The 18,569-nt window shown below is 38.7% G+C and overlaps 1 protein-coding gene and 1 long non-coding RNA gene across 3 annotated transcripts; one reads left to right on the forward strand and one right to left on the reverse strand.

Annotated features, from left to right (window-relative positions):
- The first annotated feature begins 1,655 nt into the window (after positions 1–1,655).
- ndp (norrin cystine knot growth factor NDP) lies at positions 1,656–18,140 on the forward strand. Of its 2 annotated transcripts, none has more exons than XM_058787728.1 (3): positions 1,656–1,804; positions 11,907–12,262; positions 16,873–18,140. In XM_058787728.1, the coding sequence occupies exons 2-3, from the start codon at positions 12,071–12,073 to the stop codon at positions 17,095–17,097; spliced, it is 417 nt and encodes a 138-aa protein (XP_058643711.1). In that variant the 5' UTR covers positions 1,656–1,804; positions 11,907–12,070; the 3' UTR covers positions 17,098–18,140. The 2 variants fall into 2 exon arrangements, with proteins under 2 accessions (XP_058643711.1, XP_058643710.1); XM_058787727.1 differs by lacking the exon at positions 1,656–1,804 and adding an exon at positions 5,385–5,561.
- LOC131547271 (uncharacterized) lies at positions 6,569–11,924 on the reverse strand. Its single transcript, XR_009272888.1, has 3 exons — positions 11,828–11,924; positions 9,230–9,259; positions 6,569–9,132 (listed from the first exon to the last, which is right to left on the reverse strand). It is a non-coding gene; the product is annotated as an uncharacterized LOC131547271 (long non-coding RNA).
- Positions 18,141–18,569: the final 429 nt, after the last annotated feature.

The following is an 18,569-nucleotide window of genomic DNA, read 5'->3' on the forward strand; positions in this document are numbered from 1 at the left end:
ACATCCCAGAATGCAACAATGACCCTGGTTACATATGGTATTAACATCCATCTCTGTGGTGAGCATTAAATAGCCTACAAATACAAAATCTGTCCAAAAAACTGTTTTGGAATCTGATGATCCCTCAGACCACATTTTGAAGTAGTATTCATTGTATTTGTAGTGTAAATGCTGATGTGTCACAGGCAATAATGAGGAACAGATATTTTATGCAAAACAAAGTCTGCTCAATTAATAAATATATATTTAAGCATGCACATTCTCATTTAATAAAGGTACTCAAGTAGATAACTACAAGCATGAAGCTTAAAATGTCCAGCTCAATAAGATGTTGATGTCAGGTGTAAACATTACCTTAACATTATCAGTAATGTTTTCATTTCTGTCTGGAGCACATTAATGGCTCAGAGGTTAAATCCTAAAAATAAGATTTTTGATCGTGGACTATAAAAATGTCTCCACGATTTGCTTTTTTGAAGAAATATCGTAGTATCATACTTCAGCGCGCATTCTATCAGCTGCAGTTCTGGCGCCGCCGTCTCTATATAGGCCTACTATACAACGCCACATACATTCAGATCAGTGTTAACTCAGCGGTAGTTACTCTCACGGGACACTGCACTTATTCGCAGTCACCAAAAGTACATTATCTGCATCTGCTTCAAAGACTTACTGGTTAAACGTTTCACTCAGTGTTCTGTTCTGACAAGTGCCTTTTCTGAGCACATTCACACAAAGCGCGTGCTCTAAAAAGCCCGTCAAACAGTGCCTGATTACTGAACTAAGTTATGTTTTGTGCTAATACTGTCAAAACACACCAGGTTTATGTATAGACTCAGTTGGTTATGTCTAAAATGAAGGTAAACAGCTGAGAGAAACGCATGCGTGCTGTATATTAGATGCGTGCAGGTCTTAAAGGGACAGTACTAAACATGCTGCCGGCAGTACTTAAAGGGATAGTTCACCCTAAACTTGTAATTCTGTCATTATTTACTCACTCACATGTTGTCCCAAACCTGTATTAATTTCTTTCTTGTGCTGAACACAAAAGAAGATATTTTGAAGAATGTGGGTAACCAAACAGTTGCTGGTTCACATTGACTTTAACAGTAGGAAGAAAAAAAAATACTATGGAAGTCACTGTAGACCAGCAACTGTTTGGTTTTCCACATTCTTCAAAATAGCATTTATTTTCAGCAGAAGAAACTCGTTCAGGTTTAAAACAACTTTTGAGTGAGTAAATGAAGGTAAAAAAATCAAACACTAGCCTATTTTAATTTTGGGGTGAATTATTCCTTTAATGTTAATAAAACACCAAACACAAAGAGAAAAATCACTCACTACTCTTGACTGAAAAACTTTAATACAGTTGCTTTAATAGGAATCAATATATATGGTGTTTTATTTTTATATTTGTTCATTCAATTTCATGACTGCTCCTGCTAAATACACCTATTGTAGACTACCTGAAAATAAAACATTGTTTATTTTATTTGTATATTACGTGTATTTGTAATGTGTATCTTTGCTTTGCTCTGTTACCTTGAAAGGCTTTGTCTTTATAATAGGAAATTAGTTTGGCTGTAATGCTCAAAGAGCTTGCAAAATAGAAAATCCAACATGACAAAGAATTGTGATAATATTGTGAAAATATTGAACATTAGCGAAATCTGCGTGGGGCTTCTCCCTCCCTCTCTCAGGTAAAACCGCGCGGATTCTGAAATGATGACTGCCTGGATTTCGCCCGCGAACCATCACAGGTCAACAGTAAATGTGACTGTACCTTCACCGAAAGAAAACTGAGGTAAGTGGCTTGGTTCAGAGTGCTAGGAACTCGTGGATCACCCGTCACAAAGTTTAAACCTACAGCCTTTCAGAACATTAAGCAATAGTGTTCATCGTTTTAATAGTTCCTGGCTCTTGTTTAGCTTATGTTTATTCAGTCTCCAGTCGAGTCTCCTTAGGTTTCTGAACAGGAAAATGTAATAAAAATCTCTGGTGCAAAAGATCTCCAATTATTTTTTTTAAAGGTCTATTGGTGGTTGCTAAATGTTTCAATTATAGAGTTACAGTCAAAACCAATCGTATTGCTTTGGTTTTTAATTCTTTAGCAAATACCTTCTTAGCCAAACTGACTTACTACAATAGACACAGACCTGAAGTTTTGAACCAAAAACATTTAACCACTAAACTGCCATCAAACCACGGTAGACAGTTTAAATTGTAAAAGAGGAGAGAACTGTTCCCTTAAAGGTGAAGTGTGACCATTTTCAAACTTGAAATGTCTAAGATTATGTAGAGAAAACTATAGGTAAACAATTTATGGGTTGGTTTCACCTAAACATGGAAAAAAATATGGTGGTTCTGGAGTGCCATCAAAACATTGCTGTTTGCTGGAGCAGCTATATAGCCAATGGCATGTTTTTGGATGGGACTAGCTGTTTAGCTAACCAATGGCAGACATGAGAGAAACCTGTTTGAAACAGTCATAAGTTTTGCATTTGGTGACTAGTGATCCACGAATTCCACGCTTCCAGCTTTAGGAACTACAATTTGGGACTTTAGAAACTAAAATGTCTGCTTTTTCTTTTTTCAGTTTGACATCATAATGTCTTTCCATTTCATATTCAAATCTTGTTAACATTCATGAATAACATAACTGAAAACAAAAACATGAAAATTCCTAATGATAATTTTAATTAGTAAAAACTGCCACCCTAGACCTCCATACCTTGAAATAGTCTGAAACTGAATGGCAGTAGATAAAATTTATCTTTTAAACAGCATCTATTACTTATATTAAGGTTTGTTTAATCTAGTAGAAGATACCACTTACAGAAACTGCCTAAACACACAATTAATCAAGATCCTCATTTTGTTAGATGAGTTTTAATGTAATAGGAAAATCTGCTGGAACTTAGTGGACGGTCCTTTTCCCAGCTACAAACTTGACAATGCCTACAGGTATTGGCACACTGAAAGGCAGAATTAAGTCCTTTTAGGAGGCCAGTCATAGCCTCACGTACACATGGGGAAACAGTTACATTCCCCTCAGTTTTGCCTTTAGATGTTCTTGTTTTTTTTTACTGCACCGTCATAGTTGACTCCACTCTCAAAAACTAATTCACACAGAAATCTAATAATATGCATCTTTCTGTTATTTCCTTGCAAAGCACTTATTTTAGTATGTGTTTTTGCCTGCTAGACCTGGTACAGTGATCAATGCAAAGTTGTCTTTGGCAAGTATTATTTGAAATAGCTAGAGGAAGAAAAGTTTTTCTACACCGGCTGTAAATTTGGACTATGGACTATTTTCATCCAGGTCAGCGTTCCCAGAGGAGCTCATTTCTGGAAGACAGTGCGACAGCATGCATTGTTTTAATATAAATCACCCGAAATTATGAGACTTTTTTGTCATGTAGCTTGAAATGAGACTTCACGATCAAATCCCGAGTTTGAAAACTTTGGCTCACTTCATGTTCTTTGCTTGACAAGCTGCTTTGCAACCCTCAGTCTGTCTGTTGTGGCTAAAAAATAAGAGCCAAATTCAGTTGACGGGGAGACATATGAATCTGTGGATAAAATGCATGGATAAATACTGTCATGTAAGAAGACATCAAGGCAAACGCAATGTATTTTGACAATACTCACCCCCTTTATCCTCCTTGAAAATGTTGGGTCTTTCATAAAAAGGTTTGAATGCACTGAAACAAATAATAGATGGATAGACAAATGCAGATATAACTTGAGATCATGCAGAGATGACTTGATATAATACTTGTGCCACGTCAGATTGCAAAACGGAAGTTGAAAAAATAGTTGAGTGTTGAAAGACTGCAGATGCTCCTGGATACAATAAAAATATAATGGACAGGCATGAGAAGGGCTCATTTCCAGAACGGGAAGCTTTCGGAGGAAATCTCTGCTAAGGCTATTTTGCTCTCGCTGACATACCAGGTCAACGCCAGTCTTCATTTGTCTCGCAGTCGTAGAAAGGATTCAGAGAAATTATTTATTTTTTACTCGTATATGCGTATGTGTACGCCTCACTAAAATAACTAGCTAGTGGCCATGTAACATAACCCTGTTGTCACGATCAGCCCACTTTGAATTAGCATTGTGCTAATCTACTTCAATTCAGATTTGCAGTGTGTGAACAGGAGTTGCTGCTTGTTAATTATGGTGCTGTCAAGGGGGTCGAGAGATAGAAGGTGAGAACATTTGTGAGGTCACACCAAGCCTTGCAGGTAATTTATGCTTGGTAAACTTTTGACCTCCTGAGCTTTTAGCACAGATTTTATTTCTCAAGGGGCTTCTAACTTAGCATGATCCTGTGTGTGCCATCTGATCATGTTTTGTGCTGCATTTCTTTTGTAAAACTACGTTAGTCAATATTTGCAGTTAAGTTAGGCCATTTCCTGGCCTTTTCTTTTGTATGAGAAGCTTCAAACTAAGTCATTTTTAATTTTTTGGCAGACTTGGCAAGCATCATGGAAACTGCTGGATAAAGATGGTAAGATCTGACAATCAGATATTTTCAAGCCACAAACCTTCAGTCTGTTTTCAGATGAAGTGCATATCTCGAATTTTTCTCCCTCTAGTGCCAATATCTGCAGTAATTTAATTTCAACTGCCTCCTCGACCATGATGTTTAAAGGACATTTTTTGGCCACAGAAGGACAAAATTTGAGAAAAACAGAAATGCTTGCTGGATTCTCTCCATGTCGGAGATGTGAAATAGTAATTATGCGTTCATTGGGAACTCATAATTGCACATCTGTTTTTTATTTTATATTCCAAGAATGCATTTATGTGCTTTGCATTTGAAATGCAATTTCTTCATATTTTGTAAGAATTTCAAAACCCGTGCTAGCGTATGAAGACGTGAATTTAATACAGCTATTGTCATTCCCCCCTTTGTAGTTGTTCTTGAGGTAGAATAAAATAGTTTTTTTTCCATTATCCTACAACATATAACTACATGCATACTTCAAAATAGCTTCCAGCTGAATTGAGTTACACCTCCCAAGTCTCATGGAAGACAGCAACGAAACCCAGCAGACCAATTGTTTTTAAGTAAACTCCGCTAACAGTTTTATAACCTGGACCTCGTAAAAGAGGGCCAGACTTTTGGTCAGTCCTCTTGATTTGGCTGGAATCCCCATTTGCTTGTCGGTGTGGCAGCTGGGGGCGAGTATGTGTGTGTCCCTAAGGTGATATACGACTGCTGTGTCACGTTCCACATCTGACAACCATCCCAAGATGTACATCATCCATCCTTTTCCCTTTTCCATGTGATTCCTTAATAAAAGAGGGGGTGTGAATGTCAAAGCGGAGGGGAGGGGAACCGAGAGGGAGGGGAAGGAGTCAGAGCTCACACACAATCGGCATGCGTGAGAGAGAGTAAAAGAGAAACAGAGAGAGGGGAGAGAGCAAGTGGATGAGGGAGAAGGAGAGATCTAAAGGCAATTTTTGGTTAAAAAAAAAAAATTAAATTAATTTCTGTCCTAGAGGAGCCAGCTGGGATTGGATATTGCAGGTTAAACGGCACCAGGCAGAAGGTAAGACCACCACCACCGTTGTAAAGGTGACCAGGTCATCAGAGTTACTTTTCATTGGCTGCAATGTTATCGCTATACATTTGTGTTTTACTGTTTCCTTGTTTCGGAAGCTCATACCTTTCTAAATAAATGCTAAATATAAATAAAAAATGTAATATATATATAAAAATTAGATTTCTTAATTCTTAGATTTCATTTTTTTTTTTTTTTTATATAATGCATTGCCAGAAGTGACAAGCTAATTGTGGTCATCAATTGACCTCACAATTTAAGAATCCAATTTTAAGAGAGACTGCATATTAATAACATTAAGATGAGACACAGTGATTTTGCTCCGAAATGACTCATAACCGAAGGAAAATGGCTATGTTATAAATCACGAGCTTCACATAATGTGTGCTGTGGGAGGTCGGTTGCTAAGGTAAGCCATCAGCTGCTTGTCTAGCACAGACAGGGACTGAATACTCAATTTAATGCTAAGCCAGAGGTCGTTAGCTGAGCGCACCAGATGAGAAATCATAGATATTCTGAGGATTGTTTATGGACCTTGAGGAAGAGGTGAACTAGAACACACTTTCTTCCAGATGTTAGATATAAAAGCAGACAATGTCAACCAGTGCGCAACTCATTCATAATCAGTACTACATGATACATAGTCCTTTGACGACTCTTCAAGCTCATAACAAAGATATTAAAGCCTGAGGTATTTTCAGAAGATGACGACAGCCGTCAATTTGCAAGTCACATTAAAGTGGGAAGGTTAACGGGACAACATAACAGGGTCTCTAATTCATTTAACTGGAAACCCCGCCACGGATTTACTGTGCGCAGACCCTTTCATCCTTTAGCATTCCAATCAGACCGGCGCTTTTCTGAGAAGCTAAATGTAAAGCTAACATTAGTTTAGCATTGGCTCACATGGTGCCCTGTCTATTGGCAACAAGCTACTTTCAAATCCACTGTGTTTGTCTTATCTTTATCACAGGGGATATATTTAGTGTGGGCTTTAGTGTGGAGACGTGGGTTACTGGCGTCGGCGTGTGGTGGCAGTGCCCCTGGCATGCTGCTTGGGTTGCAGATGGGCATGGGAGGAGGACTGTGGGGTGATCCCAGCAGGAATCTGCCCTTTGGTTTATTAAAAGCCGGTCAAACAATAGGGTGCTAAACAAGCAGAAAACAGTGACGTAAACCCTTCACCGGAGGAGGGGGTTTGGGCATGTCAATGTGACTGAGAAGACAATTCTGCTTATTGGCAAATACTAGGTGACCACACGCCTCACTCAACAACTGTGGACTCAGCTGCTGTCAGACCCATCAAGAGCGCCCTTTTGAAGTTTTCATATCCTTGTTAGAGTACTCAAATGATGAAATGAAATCTGAGAGATTCATAGGAAACATGATGCAATTCATTAAAATTCTCTTGTATAAATCAACAAATATTGTTTATATTATACAACAGTTAAAGGTGGGGTAAGTGATTTCTGGTAGCAAATGTTGATCACCAAAACAAACACGCCCCTACCCCAAAAGGGTCTCGCCCCTATTTTGATAGCTCCGCCCCACACATACGTACGCAACCCAGGCAACGATTAGTTCTGTGAAACAAAGCAAAACCAATGTTACTCACCTATCCAGAAGAAATAAAGCAACCTCGGCGTCCGATCGCACGCTTTCCCACTCCTTGAGTTCTCTCCAGCGCTGGAAAGCTGATCCGATATTTAAACGGGTCCTACTTCTTGCCTTATCGTAACACTGTGTCTACACCGGACGCGAGCGGCGCAACGCAACAAAATACTATAGAACTCATTAAAATCAGTGATGCTGTCTACACTTGATGCGGCATGGCTCAATACGACGAATCCCCGACAGCAAACTGCTGCCACGTTCCATTTATGACGTATTGACACAAATTTCAAATGATTTTCAAAGGTTGCTTTGTTGCGTCCAGTGTAGACAGACTTTAGCTGTTGCGTCTGGTGTAGACACCGTGTATAAGCCCTCTTTTGTTCTGCAGACATTTTCCTCTTTTTTTTATTTTTATTTTTATCCGCCATCTCTATCTTTCTGTCGTTGCTCGGCTAATGTCCGTCATGTGCACTGAGCGCTCTCTCCTCTGCATCATGAGTAGACAAGCCCCTTACTGCTGATTGGCTACAAGTTTGTTTTGTTACTCGGTCCCGACTCAGTTTTCTAAAGTGTTTTTGAAAAAGTACATACCCCACCTTTAAGGCATGGGGATTTTTAGTGAATCTTTCCATGCGCCAGTAGGTGGCGACAAGATGACAATTAAGTATTCATGAAACAATAGGCAAAAAGTACCCAGGTGACCTACTACTTCCGCCAAGATTTACTATCCCATGAGGCCATGGTAGTTGCAAATGTCATTGAAGCCATGTAATTTTTTTACGGTTACAAAGTGTATGTTTTAATTCAAATGTAGTACCTACTTAGTATGCAAACCCAGCTAGTGTCTTAATAAATAGGACAGAAAAAAAAAATCTCCAATGATTCATTAAAAAAACTGAATCATTCAGGAAAAAGACTAGTGTGTATTGCGCTAAGATTCACAACAGATTTCACAAAAGAATATGCAGAATTCTGTTGACTCATTTGGAACCATTTTTGTTGACTGCAAAAATACACAAATTATCATCCAATATTGTGTCTAAAATTTAAGTTGCTCAATATTAACATTGTGTTTACTCCAATATCATGATTCCTTTTATACAACATTAATGTGCAATCATTATGATCCAGATTAAATGTCCTTTCAATTTGATTATTTTCTCAGCATAGTTTGGTTTGAAGGCATTAGGCGACTTTGAGATGGATTACCTCAGAAATTGAGCTCTATCTTCAAATAAGCCCATTTCTGCACAGCAATGTTGAGAAAACTATAACTAATAATGTGGATTCGATTGTCTCAATCCACATAATCCAACCCCTTAGGTGGTTTTGAGTCGAAAATCCTCCTTAAAATGACAGTCTGTGCTTTATCTTAAGCAGAAAGAGCAGCAAGGGTTAGAACAGGAGACAGACTGAGATTTCAAGAGCCTACTCATGATCCCCTTTAGTTTCTTGCAGTGTCTGCAATGAAAAACCACCATGTGAAGATGCCCTGACATGAAAAGCTAATAGACACTATAGTTTTTAACGGTATCACAACACAGAGGCCTGGGTGAGGTGAGAAGCAGCACTGAATAGTGTGCAACAACTCATGCCATACGGCCTCTAACCTGTGGCTGCTTTTGAATGTCAGGAATTTCACAGTCCTAATGGTGCAGACGGCGAGGCCCCTCTCCAGCCTTGCCGCAGCCTGAGAGGATCAGCCACGATCAAAAGATCCATACTCTATTTTCACAACTACCAGTGCCACGCCTAGGGTCAGTTCATTCCAGGGATCCACTCCCTAAGTGGCGTTATAGCTGTGGATGGGACTCCCGGTTAAGACGCGGTCCCTAAGTGAGCAGTCTGGGCCATGGGAGTTCAGTGCAGTGGGGTTCTGGCATGTCTCACCCGGCCCTGGCTCCTGCCTTCCTCTTAAATTTTTGTTTTTTTGTTTTTTTTCTTCCTGTGGGATAAAATTTGGCAGTTAGTGAATATAAAAGATACCCTGTTTTGCATCTTGCAACTTAGAAATATTATTGGGATAGCTCACTTTTACTCACCCTCATGTCGCTCCAATGACTTTGTTTCTTCTGTGGGACACACAAGATATTTTCAAGAATGCTTCAACTTTTTATGCAACCAATAAAACTTTGAAACACTGACTTCACTGCATGTACAGAAAAAAAAAAAAAAAGTTTTCCACAGAATAAAAGTAATAATATAATAAAGGGAACACTTTATTTTGAGGATCAATTCTCACTATTAACTAGTTGATTATTAGCATGCATATTACTAGCATATTGGCTGTTTATTAGTACTAATAAAGAACATAAAAATGCTTTATTCTGTATAACTGTATTCAAGATCCCTTAATCCACCCCTACCTAAATTTAACAACAACGATTATTAACCATTATTGAGCAGCAAATTAAAAGTTTATTGAGGGAAAACTCCTAGTTATAAGTGAACATGTGTTCCTTATTCTAAAGTGTTACCATAATAATAATAAATTTAATAAAGTAAAAACAAAGAAAATCATACAGGATTGGAACGATATGAGTGAGTAAATGCAAAGACTGTATACCAAGATGGTTTACTTATTTTACTTATGCATGAAAGAAACTGCAATAAGTCCCTCCTTCTAAATTAAAAGGTCAGTCGTCAATTTGTAAAGCAACTGTGTCACTGCAACCACTGTTAGAAGCTCTAGTTACCATAGAAACAGTCATAGGCTCGCACTTTGGATGACTGCATATGCACATTTTTTTAAAACCATTTGAGTGTAAAATAATAAAATAAAACAATTAGATAACATAATGAACACATGTCAGATTTTGTTGCTGATTTGAAATGTTATTAAATTACGAGTTTTTGAGATTTTGGTATTTCCCCAATTTAAGCAGATAGGAGTTGGTCTTGCATGCCTGAAATAGCTGCCCGGAGGCGTTGCAAATATGGCCACCGAGTGAACGGACTTTGTAAAATTTCTAAAAATGAAAATTCTATAATTTACCAACGTATGACACTGCAGAGGCAAAAAATATACTAAACACTGGTTTAGACTCCTCTGAAAATGTCCATGCTGAGAAAAACAAGTTCTTGTCTCCGTCTCTGATTGTACTGTGAGAACTAATTAAAGGAAACATTCGACTACAGCTTGCATCAGATAGTTATGGTAAGACTCCAACACGTCAACGCTCATTTTTTCCTAGTCTATAAACTCAAAACTTTAAGTTTACAAAGTGAATAGGGAGATATGAAGCCAGAGAGGGAAACAATTCCTCTGCTCAGAGGTGGACAGATGTGGTGGACGCCATCTCAGATGGAGCAGATTGTAACTCCTTCTGATGTTTGTAGACACACTGGGCTTTATAAATCTACAGGCCGAAGCAGGTGTGGACGCTGTGGAGGTCAACATTACCTTACATTGAATTCTGGCAAGAAGCAACACACCCACAACTGTCCTAACAGCACTAGAAGCTTTTGACCGATGAAGCTGCCATGGATGGTTGCGGCATGAGGTCACCGTCTCATTGTTTATGAACTAAATTGGATCTATAGTTATCTTTTGAGCTGGGGTGTCTACACTGCATTGTAAATGCCCATTATGGTGCCTTCAGATCAGTGCGGCAGACGCCCTCAACCAGGTTTGAATGTCAACAGTCTTGTCTGGGCACGATGATGATGATGAAGATGGCGGCTGGTATGCCCAATATTAAATAAATGATGAAGCGAGAGTGTCCTGTATTTAAAGCATCCGAGTTAAGAACAGACTGTGAAATGTGCTTTTGTAAACCCAGCAACACATGCTCTCTGGTGCAGTTAAACATTTCAGGGAGTATTTATTTAAACAGGCAAATTGATACCTAAAATCCTTACTCGAGGAATGCTAAAAGTTAAATGAGTCGCTCCGGTAAGAAAAACACAAGGAGAAAGCTTTAAATTAGTCTGATGTGTTTGTGATTTCAGAGCAATTGCGGGTTTCGAAATAAAATTGGAAAGAGGTTTAGACATAATGCAAGGCATTGTTTTAGTGAATGATAATTTCCTCTCTGTCTGATCCAGGTTTGCGGAGTCGGTTACCCTCAGGGCTCTGCTACTCCTTCTCCCCCTCATTACACCAAACCTTTTAGCAGTTGTGGCTCAGTGAATTTAACTGCCGCGCACAAAACATTGTCATGAGGACTGTAAAGCACTAAGCTCATGAAAAAATAAGTATACATGTATAAATATGCACCTAAATTGGCAGTTGTTTTGCTGTCATGAGAGAACTTGCGTGGAGACTTGTTTCTTTTTATGAAAAATTCATTTCTGGGGAAATTCACTCCAGGCTGTTTATTAATATATTAGGTTTCCTCGCTGTGTAATAAAAACACCATGTTTTTCAGTGTTGGGATTGTTAGAATAACACTACAGCGGTCTGCCAGCACTCCTCATACATCACAGCCCACTTATTCCTGGCTGGAGACATGGCAGCAATCACCTTAACCAGCTGGCAAAGGCACAACAGACGTCTGTCTCGGCTCATCTGTCACTGCCGGGTTCTCACGCAGACAAACTCCCACTCTCCCTTACTCTGCACCTTACCTTACCTGCCCAGTCCCTCCACTAACAACTTAAACAGCTCTGCTAACTGGGCGTAACGTGCGAAACATTACCTGATATTGCGCTCTCAGGTGGGTGTCTTTACTGCAGCTTGCGTCCTGGACTAACCGTGGTTCCTTTCTTTACCCACAGACACATCCAGACCACTCAAGAGGATGGCTGAGTTTAAAGAGAACGCTCACTACATGTTTCGGTTCACAAATGCGGCATCAAAGTCACAGTGGAGAGCTCTTTGTTGTCTTCTGTAGGAGACGGTCAAGCTTTCTTTTGTTTTACCAGTGGAAGTTGTGGACAATATGAGGAACTCAGTCGCTCTGAGCCAGCCTGGGATTCTACTTCTTCTGGTCACATGTCCTCTGCTGACAATCCTGCATGGTGTAACCTGTAAGGCAGAGAGTGGACACTTAGGGGACAATGATCCTGACAGGTGTATGAGACATCATTTTGTTGAGACCATCACACATCCTATCTACAAGTGCAATTCAAAGGTAAGAAAACAATGTTGATGCTATCACTCTAGTGATTTTGATTGTATTTGTGCCATACATGTTAAATATCCTTAAACTAGTTTCATATTTTTAGAAATATTTCTGCCCGTTTGTTCCAACATATCAGTTAAATTAAGTTAATCATATAATTGAAACAATTAGTAAAAAAATTTACTTTTTATTTATACCATTTTATAACATTTAGTCTGTAAATATATTTCTGTAAGTCTCACAAATATATGTATGTATGTATGTATGTATCTATCTATCACAGTAAGAGTTTCCAGTTCAACATTTAGAATATGAAAACTAACTTAATTTAACAATGATTTACAGTTCAGCGAGGGAGTCATTTGTGAACAATTAATTGACTTAAACTTTTTAAATTAAGTAAAATCTAAATATTAGATGAAAAACTTAAAGATGTCTTAGGAAATAACTGAAATTGAAGTACTAGAATTACTCAAACTAAAAAAAAAAAATTTAAAAATGTAAAAAACACCATACAGACATTTCTTGCATCTCACCAATGTCAATTTGATTTTAAATTATTGTCACACATTTTTATTTTTGTCGCATGTCAGTGTGGAGGAGTTCTTTTGGTCTTATTTTTTTTTTTTAAAGAAAAAAAAAAAAGTCTTATTAGCATCCAAGTGAAAGTCACACAAAATCGAGCTCCCATGATTCTTACTGAATTACAAAAATGGTCTGGGAGGTCAGCTCCTCTTGTAAGACAATACACTCTCTACACCCACAACTTTCCTGCTAACAAGCTGCTTAAAAACAAATCAAGTCTCCTGGTGTTTAAAAGGTTTTAAATTTAAAAACTGACCCCAGGGATGTCGCTCATAATTAGAACCCAAGGCTGAGAAGAAACCTCGTTTTCATTTATTGAATCAGATAGCATGGCTGGCTTGTCTAATGACCTCTACCTTTAGTTACTTTGACACCTTGGCAAGGAACACTGCAAACAGCCTGCCTGTGCGGCCCAAAGCCTCGCCAGAAATAAGCACTCATGGGATGCATAAAATGTCTGGGAGATGGCATTGTTCCAGGGCTCCACACAGTCCTGTGCCTGACTCATTTTTTGGTTATCAAAACAATAGAGTGCCTCAGATACATCCCCTCAAAATAAAGCCATCGATAATAAACACTCTGGGATGAGTTCCAGATGCTCCGATTCACCTGTACCCCTCAGAAGGGCAGCCTCTCATGATCTGTATATCGTGAATTAAGATTCTCAGGCTCTCGTTCTTACAAACCCAGCTGGGCTGTGTCAACAAATATCCAACTTCCAATAAACTAAAGATGAGCTAGTCAGCCACCTGTGCTGGAGCTGAAAATCTTCGTTCTGCAAGCATTACACACTGTATTTTCTAATTATAAGACAAACAACCTCGATAATCCAAAAGCAGTGGGTAAAAAAAGAAAAGAAAACATAGTCGGTAAAACATTCATTCAAGGATCTAAATGAGGCAGCTGAGTCTGTCTAAAGTAATTATGACAGATTCTGCGTACGTGATTTTTTTTTACTGTTGCTTCCAGAAAGTGCTTAGTGAATAGGGTTGGGAAAAAATACTGATATTACAATTAATCGTAATTTTAATTTTAAAAGATCTCTACTTCAGATCCCAAGAACTAGGCCTATCCTTTGTTGCCTGCACAGTTTTCAGTATCACACTTTGCTCAGTCAGTCATTAATGAATGAAATGAATTTACCATCTTGATCTTTGAATCTTATTCAGCAAAATGTGCTAATCTTTATTCAAATCATTTTGTTCATTGCTAAAAGGTTACATTTCATGATAAAATGTTAACATTTTCAACAGGAAACGTCGCAAAACAAGCAGTCATACCAACATATGTAATTTTTTGAAAATTATTATAATGCAGCCAAAGATTCATTACATGACAAATAACCTCCAGAGTCCTGAGTATTTCATTAATTTGTCATTTGACAAATGCAATGAACAGATGTTCAAGAAGGACCCAACATGTTTTATGTGAGCTGCAGTATGAATTTAAATAAGATATAACAAATGCATGATACCACATTTTTATCAAATTGCAGCCAACTGTATACATAAGATGAGTATGATTCACAACAAATGCCCTTTTTAGTAAATCACAAACATTCAGCGCAACCATTGCAGTCAGATTCAAAAACAAACTACTCTAATAAACCGGTTCGTTTTAGTGAATTAAAAACCTTCACTGCAACTGGTGTAGAACCACTGACAAACCAATGACTCTTATGAACCGGTTATTTTTAGTCAATCAATGGCGCAACTGCAAGTGTGATATTGCTTTTACACAACAGTTCAATAACCAAGAAGTTAATATTTTCAAACAAAACCACAAAGGAATAATATCAAGTTCCAGTCAACACACAGTGGTAGGGTTCCTGAATGAATCAACATTGTGGAAAAAAATAATAAAAAATGCAATGACATTTTGTCTCCAGCTGGCTTAATGACCTTCTGAAAGAATCCTCACAAACTAATGCACAGACTGAAGCCTGAGTCTGTCTGGAATGGCAAACACATACAAGTGGAGTGATACAAGCAGTGAAAAGTCCTAAAAATCTTAACAGCTTTCCGGAAGAAAAGCAATTGAATGTTTACATCATCCACAAAATATTTAACAGCTTAATTTTTAAAATTCATATTTTTATAATGTACCAAGAAGGTTCCCTGTATAATTAACAGAGATAATTTCTTGGATATGTAAGCAAAATGGACATTATAGACAATCTGAAGTACGTTTCCACTCTGGAAATAAATCGGAAAACAATTTGTATTATGCAATGAACTAACAGTTAAAATGTCCTCTCTCAAAAACAGTTTCTGATTGACAGGCAAGTACACAGGCCCATTGTCTAAAAGCAGCACAATGGATTAAGCTCAACTGAGTCACCTTTAAAGAAGCTTATTACACATTGCATTAGTTATGAGGATGGCTGTTGCTTCCATGCAAATTTCAGCAGTGCGACACAATAGGATCCACCTGCGCAGTCACTCTGAGATAAATATAGAGGGGAAGAAGAGCTTACATCTGCTGCCCAGCTTTTGTCACCTTGCCATATTTCCTTGGATATCCATCTTCCGTTGGCCACACACCTCCACTGCACCTCCCTCTGAAATCCCCCACATCTCTCCACCGATTGTTTTACGAACATGGCCGTATGCCTACAGTTTCAGGTGACATTAAATAATGACATCAGCTAAAAGCAGCAAGCAAATGCCGCTTCATTCATGGACGTCGGACCATGAGTGATGCATATCGGGTGCTTTTTGGCTTCAGACAGGCTAGTGTTCCTTATAATGGGGGTGACACTCTGCTAACACTATGCAGCTGAAAGACAACATGACATAGGAGTCCATTTACGGAGTGTTCAGGAATGTGGCGGCCCGTGGTCTGGCCAGCACCTCATATTCTGAATCAGTAGACCATTGAACTGGGTCACGTTTGTGTCTATCATTGCAGATGAGCATCACTCATTAACCTTTAATTACCAGAGAACTCTTATATAGGACAGAGCTTTTTTTGATGAGCGAATCCCTCTTTATCAGCCAGTAACTTCAGCGATGTAGCCAGGTGGATCACTGACCCCCATAAATCGGTCCCACAAAGTGCAAAGCCTTTCATCTGTCACACAACAATCCTCACAAAGCAGACGGGGCAAATTTGTGGGATTGAGGTATTTGGGGGAGTCAAGTAGCTTGAGCATCCAGGTCTGGGAGAGATCAACCACACTCCCATCAACATGCAGGTGCAAGGTCAAAGTGAGAAAGTACACAAGCTTTCTTTGTTCAACACTCCAAACTTTCTCAGGAAGCTTATCTTAGTCCTGACACAGGGTTCAAATTAGGGATGGCACAGGACTTCTTGCTTTATAATAGCTAAACATGTTTGTGCACAAGTTCCACTGGTGAAACCACTAAAGAAAATGATGTCTTTAACACACATTCCACAGTTTATGTATTCAAAAATGGGTAAAGCCAATTTGGGACTACAAAAATGAAGACTGAAAATGGCTTTATTTTTTAAGGAAATGAAAGAAAAAAGAAATTAATCAATAAAAGGGACAGTTCACCCAAACATGAAAATTCTGGCATTAATTACTCACCCTCATGTTGTTCCAAACCCATAAGACCTTTGTTCATCTTCGGAACACAAATTAAGATATTTTTGATGAAATCCGAGAGCTTTTTGACCCTGAATATACAGCAATGCAACTACCGCGTTCAAGGCCCAGAAATGTAGAAAGGACATCGTTGAGACAAAACAGTGATTCAACCGTAATTTTATGAAGCATAGCTTCATACTACATTTCTGTGCTCTGAATGTGGTAGTTGCGTTGCTGTTTATTCAGGGTCAGAAAGCTCTCAGATTTCATCAAAAAAATCTTAATTTGTGTTCCGAAGGTGAACGAAGGTCTTAGGGGTTTGGAACGACATAAGGACTATTCCTTGAACTATTCCTTTAATCAAATTGGGCTCAGATTCTATTCTTTGTAGATAGACCGATTAATACATAGACAGACAGATAGATGGATAGATAGACAAGCTTACTCAAACATGGACTTAATGAACCTTTTTTCTTTACAGATGGTTCTCCTGGCTCGATGTGAGGGTCACTGCAGTCACACGTCCCGTTCAGACCCGCTGATCTCTTTCAGCTCCGTCCTGAAGCAGCCTTTCAAAAGCACGTGTTTCTGCTGCCGTCCACATACCTCCAAACTGAAGGCTGTACGTCTGCGATGCTCGGGCGGGACACGGATAACCGCTACTTACCGTTACATCCTTGCGTGCAGCTGCGAGGAGTGCAGCTGAATAAATTTGTCATGGAGAAAGACCCTCTGGCTGAAACACATTTAAAAAAAAAAAAAGTTGAAGGTACACTTTATTGCTGATGATTCAGAGCAAGCATTTTACGATTCATTAGCACTACCACAATGTTGCCAACAACCCATCAAGACTTCAAGAAGAATCACGTCACGTGTAAAGCGGCGCATGCACTCGGATTTCCAGATGTCGGCCCACCCGTCGCACCTGCGCATGCGCTCAGCCAGTCAATTTACTTTTATTGCATTCCATTGTTTTGATCACTGCGTGTGTAAAATAGCGGATGCCGACAACAAAATCGTAAATCTTGAAGGAATTTTGATGAAGCTGAAGGGGAGTCACTTTGACAAACTATGTTTTACAATATCCGAGAGACTTGATACACAGACCAGGACAGAAATGTTTGCATAGACAATGCAAGTGGTGAACTATAAAAGTTTGAGTTATGTCTAGAATAGGAATTGGTAGTTCACTCCCCTAAAGTCTGGTTTGGAATCACATGATAAAATGTTGGGGTGTATTGTCCCTTTATGGTCTCTGGATTTGCTCACGTTCCAGCATACATTTTTGCTTCATTATACTGGCTTAATATTTAAACATTGAAAAATACTCTTGTAATGATCATATTGCCATTTTTAGACTTTGTAAACCTCCTACAGCTTTTTTTACTGTGGAGATCACAGTAATCTACCATGCCAGACTGTATGTGGAAAATGTCAGTGTTAAGTCTGTTTATTTCATCATCAAAGTCTCGCAATGGCTCATGACACATAATAGCAGCAGGTTGTCAAGCTAATCACGTACAGTTATGATAACTATGATGTTTGCATTGTGGTATTGTACAGTAAATGACGAGTACCATATATATATATATATATATATATATATATATATATAAAATGTATTGTTCCTCAAATCTCTCTTGTCTGTGGAAATAAATTCACCCTCTACAAATTGCTGAAACTGTACCACTGGGAAATTATGACAGTTTGCTTGCTGGACAGGTTTGTACTCCACTACAAACCTGACAGCTTTTTGGGCTCTGCACATGAATCTAATAAACAGTGCCCTTTTGTTTTTAAAGACTGACTGGCTGCCTTGTGCTAGCTGTCTTGTTACACATACTTTGGCTCCTCGATACAATGTGACTTTCAGTGGGGCTATAATTAACTTAATGGCTAATTTGACAGCATGACAGACAGTCCACATAATAGCTGTCAGATGAGTTCTCTGTAATTTTTATGGCTGCCCCAAGACATCTCCCCACACGATCGGCTGCACAACCGAGGCACCCGGTTAAATGTCATATCACATTGTTCTCTGACCTTGCATTAATTCTAACATAACGTTCCAGGTGTTGTACACGTGTGCTTCTTTATTCCCTTTCTAACAAGTGATAATTCAAGCAAAACAGACAAGTTATTTAAACTAAATGGGGTTAAGTATTTCACCTGATTACT

This window comes from Onychostoma macrolepis, chromosome 09, assembly GCF_012432095.1.
Source record: "Onychostoma macrolepis isolate SWU-2019 chromosome 09, ASM1243209v1, whole genome shotgun sequence".
Classification (NCBI taxonomy): domain Eukaryota; kingdom Metazoa; phylum Chordata; class Actinopteri; order Cypriniformes; family Cyprinidae; genus Onychostoma; species Onychostoma macrolepis.